At 41.4% G+C, this 5,579-nt stretch overlaps 1 protein-coding gene across 1 annotated transcript in view; it reads right to left on the bottom strand.

The window, feature by feature from the left end:
• Nucleotides 1-5,145, bottom strand: part of slc12a2 (solute carrier family 12 member 2) — a 59,944-nt gene extending 54,799 nt beyond the window's left edge. Inside the window, 1 exon segment of the mRNA XM_013912420.1 lies at nt 4,101-5,145. Coding sequence (XP_013767874.1) covers nt 4,101-4,652 — 552 coding nt within the window. The 5' untranslated portion in view covers nt 4,653-5,145.
• Nucleotides 5,146-5,579: the final 434 nt, after the last annotated feature.

Below are 5,579 nucleotides of genomic sequence, written 5' to 3'. Positions count from 1 at the left end.
TGTTTTACTCTCAGCTTAATTACTGTACTTGCGTCTCACAAGGGGGTGGGGTCATTGTGCTATTTCTGACATCAGGGTCTATGTGACGCACACGGGAATAAGGAAGAAGCCAGGTCCTCTGCAGACAAAAAGCTCTTTCTCTCTCACGCAGTTGCCAAAAGGCTCTGTGAGAAAGAGACACAGAGAGGGTGTGCACGTGTGCGAGCCAGTGAGCGAGATTGTTACTACAGCTGTAAGACCATCATCTATGGCTGATTCTGAGACAAAAGGACTCCACTGCTTGTCAAATGACACACTAAAAGCCCAGGGGGTCCTTCGCTTCCTGTTTCTGTATACAGCCTGTACAATCTGCAGGGCTGTGAGGTACTAGAAACACAGGAGGGATTTGCTTCAAAAGGGGGGGAAAAAAAAAAAAAAAAGCTTGTAAGACTTAAACAAGGGTTCCATTGTGCAAATCGACCCTGCAACGTCCCCTGAAAGCAGCAGGCACTTTTACAATATGTACCTCTCTACTAGTCAACAACTTACAATCCCACATTTCATATCCATATAGACTGACAAAACAGCAGCACTTAACTGTAACCCCTTAAGCATTTTATCCACCTTAAGAATATGCAAACTCCTCGCAGAAAGCACCCAGCCTAGTAGCAAACGGTAACTTGGAACCTTTTTTGTTCTGAATAAACAGTCTTAACCGATGCACTACAATGCCGTCACACTTACCCAATTAACAAGGCCACCGGGCAAACAAGCCTTTGACAACTATAACAATACCAATCACAAAATACTAAATAATGCAGCTGATTATTTAATTAAATTGAACTGAAAGTTAAAGTTTCTGCCTGCAATTCTACTTCTAAATATCCTGTAAGCAAGCAGTCTGACAGCAGTTTTCTATCGGTGTGATATCCCATATGGAAAAGATATATAAATCTTATAAAGTTTGTATCTGTCTTGTGTGAAACTTGTATGAAAAGCATATAAGAGTAAAAACAGATATAAGATCCCTTGAAAAATTATATAATGAAACTTGTATGTTTTGGATACTTACTAAAACAATGTATGGAAGTAATGAGAAAGTGGCCACTTTCATGAGTAATCACATATAAGTTTTTACTATTTCTTTTCCATATGGGATTGTACTAAGAGGTCTTTAAGACCTCACACATACTTACACACACAGTATACTATCATAATATAATTTAATTATAATACAACATCATTATAACATGTACATAATATGCCTAAATTGCAGGATATATTTGAACTTTTGACCTCTACTCTTACTTGGTCTTACTTTGACCTTCTCCGTAGCAACAAATCTGATGATGCAAAATAAGGCTACAGATTTATTTTTTTTAAAGATTATTATAATAAGCTTTAAAAAAAATTAATTCTTTTCAGATATGTTGTGGAAGGTACTGTGACTCAGAATTTGACACCTTTGCACATCCTCCATTTCTGCATGACATTGTTGAATTACTTTTGTTTAGTTGTGTAAACATCTATTTATTAAAGAAAAAAAAGAAAAAAGATGTGTGGTCAAGTGATGACATGAATAAACATGTGGATCACATGTTCAATCACTTCTTCATATCTGGCATCATCACAAGACGTCAGATCTAACTGATTAACTTTGCATGTCTCAGTGTCACAGCATCCCACATCCTGACTTGGCCTACCTCTGAATAAATTCGGGAAAATCTTTTGAGATTTGATGTGGAACAATCCAGCTGTGCTTTCCAATATAATGGTTTGCATCAAGTGTTCTTTATCTCTTTTTTTTTTAAATCTTGTTAAAAAATTAAGAAAGCGTCACATCACAATAATTCACCTACCATATACAGATAGAGATATATCTCTATGCTCACAATGTATGATTGAAAATCATCTAAAAAAAAAAAAATGCATAGGTGTAAAATTAAACTAAATAGCTTATCCATAGTTTTTTTTAAACTGTTGTTTTTGGATTCAGCACATTAAAATCCAGGAGCAATAAGAAGACATGAAAGAAACTGCACATTTTGCAAGTAATGCGGCAAAAATGCCATTAAGACTCGAGTTAAGACTGAACTCATCCTTAACTACTGTCCCAGCTACTCTAAAAGTATAGAGAGCAGTATTTTATGTACAATATTCCAGTCTAATGTCAAACTTCAGCAGCACTGAGTGCGACATCAATATTTAAGCACAGTGTGTTTATGCTCTGCTGCTCTGGACTGAATAAAATCTTCCCTGTCACAGTTTCCCTTCCGGCTCTTCAATATGGACCCATAGCGCAGCGCTATTGAAGGTGCTGTTTTTGGAGCTCAACATTACAGGACGGCAACACTTACTTACCTGCCTGTTCCTGACGGCCCATGTCACTAGAGGCTCAAGACTCTCAGTGGAGTTTACTGCCACAGTCAATTACATAAAGACAATGTGTTCAGCTTTCACATAGACACTTTACCAACTTTATAAGAGGACTCATTGATTGCCATGAAAAACAACCAGAAGCAACAATCAATTGGTGGAATTTCCATTCCACATTTCGATCTGGGCGTGCCACACAAACACTGCAAAACACTCAGTGACAGACATGATAAAGTAGTAGCACCAAGGTGACCATGACCTTCAAACTAAAAGAAACCCCATGATATTTAATGTTCAAAGGCTATTTCCAATCTACTGAGCCAAAGAGTGCAGCTTGTATGAATATCAGCCAACCACAGCAGCTAATTAAATTCCATTGTCCATCAGCTGATCATGCATATCTGCTCGCAGCTGTAATTCTGTGGTGTTGAAACATACTTGCCTACTAAATATTTGCCATAAAGTCTCAATATAGCCTGACTGGGGAAGACAATAGAAGCCCTGTTCTAGTTGAAAAAACAAATCCAGCTTTTCAACACTAACTACTTGATGTTTAGATATATATATAAAAATTAAAAATAAAAAAAAAAAGCGATCAGAACAGACTTTACTTTTCATTAAGTTTCATAAGGTATACAATCGACTGGAGTGGGCAGGCATTGACAAAGGCGTCCTGCTTTAGTTTTGAATGATATACCGGAAAATCAAGTCTCGTGTCAACAGACTTGATTTGGTGCCAGTAATTCGGCACCAAGTAACAATACTTGACTTGCAAATGTGATGACACTGGTTTGCGCTGAAATACAGCATAAAGTTAATGCAATTTTCTTTAGACCACGCCGGTTTATAACAAAAGTTGTCTCGAAACACTTTGTAGTAAATAAAGGACTTCTACACGCAATAAAAGTGTAAGAATTCCGTTTTCCTTTATCGCAACATCCAACAATCTAACCTGACCCAGTAAGCAAGGTGACTTCTCACCAGAGCAAAACACAGCATACAAATGTTCTGTTAAGCTATGGACGCAATACAAGATGAGCAATATGGATGAAACTGAAGTGGATATTTTTTTGGAAAAATTTATTTAAAACACTGAGAACCTGGGCTTTGTCATACAAGCTTGGGTCCGTGTTGGAGTTCATTGTGGTTAGTGAAAATCAGTTCGTCAGGGTACTGCTGCCAACAGTCACTTTGAAGTTTATCAGAATATAACCTTGACAATAACAGGCTACTCCAGGCCAGTTAGAGGAAACCACAGTTCTGAAATAAAGTTTTTACTTAAAAATGAATTAATACTAGCAACACGAAAGTGCTTTCAGTGTGACTGTCATTTACAAGGGAAACATCTGCCATGTTCTTTAGATATGTTTGTTTCTTAATAACGTAAACAGTGACACAAACCAGCAAACACAGCGGTAATCTGGGTTCAGTCAGTTTGACCTGAACATCTTACAGAGCATCTGTCCGAAGAAGAAAAACAAAAACAAACACCACAACAACAAAAACAACTTTATCTGACAGGACTGCTGTGACCTAGATGGAGTACACGGGAAAAGCAGAGGTTCCCATCTACCAATAACACACGTAGAGCGGCATGTGATGGTTTAAAGACAATAAACGGAGATTGTAAATACATAAGGTGAACACTCTGACAGTTGGGGTTAATTCCCATTATAATAAGATACGTTGTAGTCTGATTTCTATATAATTCAACCAGTAGTTTCGGGTGATGCGAGTGGTCTTACCTTGTCCAGCTCATCGTGCAGCTCCGACAGGGTGGGTCTGGTGAGTTTCTCCCCCAGCGGTGCTGCTGTCTGCCGGTAGAAATCGATGTTGGGCACGGCATCGATGGTATTGTGACCAAAAGTTCTCAAGTAATAGGTATTGGTGTGCGTGTCATAGTGATAGTGATGTTGCCCCCCAGTCGACGAATGTAAGCTAGTCTCGCTCATCACCGTGTCTCCGTTCTGCATTCCCTCAGTCGGCGCTGCCTCCGGAGAGTCCACGCTGCCTACCCCAGTCGGATCCGCAAAGTTCACCACCCGAAACCGGCCTTTAGCTTCCTCTCCGCTGACAGCTGGATTGCTACTCGGAGCATCTGGGGCAGCGGCAGAGGCGTCGGAGCTCGGAGTCTTATCATCGGCGGCGCCCGCAGCCTCAGCCACGAGGTCCACTTGGAAACGGCTTTGACTGGGCGTCGGACCGGGTGGCTTCTGCCCCGCATCCGGGGCTAGAAAATCATGGTCCGTCGCAGAGTTCTCCGCTGGAGCGGAAGACGCAGAGGATGGTGCTGACATGGTACAGCAAACAGAGATGAACGTGGAAAGCGTGTGGATCAAACGCTTTACTCGGCCACACAATATAATGGATGCGAGCAAAAACCCGGTTGCCACCCGTTACAAAGCGTCTTCCTATTTACAGGAAAAATGAACTCGCTGCTCTGACTGGTTAGAAAAGGCGCAGGATAGCGGCGAGGAAAGGAGGAGTAGTGAGGGTAGCTTGTTAGCACGGTCGGAACAAGACTACAGATTGTAAACTTTCCGTCGCTCTCCTACTTCTTCTTCCACGGTGATAAATCCCAAAACTCACAATTTATCGTCCCTCGCTCGGGGACACAGCACTAGATCCCAGCCACTTATGGTCCTTCTGCTGCCCTGAAAACGATGCTGATATCGACCTTGCCGTAGCTCCTCCTAGACTCCCAGAGATTTCCTTGCTGCTATTTTACACACTTCAGACGGCATCGCCAGAGGGCGGACAACGACTAACAAGAACCTCGCGAGGTGTCAGTGATCGCGTTCCTTTTTAAGAGGGAAGGTAATGTCGCGAGAACATATGACAATACCCAAAGAGTAGGCGTGACGTTGTTTGACCCCTGTGAGATCGGAGAAGAGGGGAGGGGATTTGGGGACGGGCGGGGAAGGACGTAACTGCACCACTATATGTGCTGCTGTTTGTCTGTTTGTCCGTTTGTCTTTGTCAAAGCTCCATCTACGACTTCACAAGTATAGGTTTTGTCTGTTGTACATTGCCTATCTCACTGTAGTATGTGGATGGGATAACGTTTGTCCTTTAGCGGTGTATTGTACCCAGCGTGGCCCAAACCCTTCATGTCCCAAAACATTTTGAGTTTTCTCTGCATTTATGCAGACGCATAGCACAGAACTCTCAGTCAATACATAAGCAGTCTGTGGGCCTCCTTCCTTTCTTGTTCCATATCTCTT

This window comes from Pundamilia nyererei, unplaced genomic scaffold (genome assembly GCF_000239375.1).
Source record: "Pundamilia nyererei isolate P.nyererei 1_Seehausen unplaced genomic scaffold, PunNye1.0 scaffold00089, whole genome shotgun sequence".
NCBI classification, from domain to species: Eukaryota; Metazoa; Chordata; class Actinopteri; order Cichliformes; family Cichlidae; genus Pundamilia; species Pundamilia nyererei.
The sequence above is the reverse complement of the archived record's forward strand: the minus strand, read 5'-3'. Positions and strand labels throughout refer to the sequence as shown.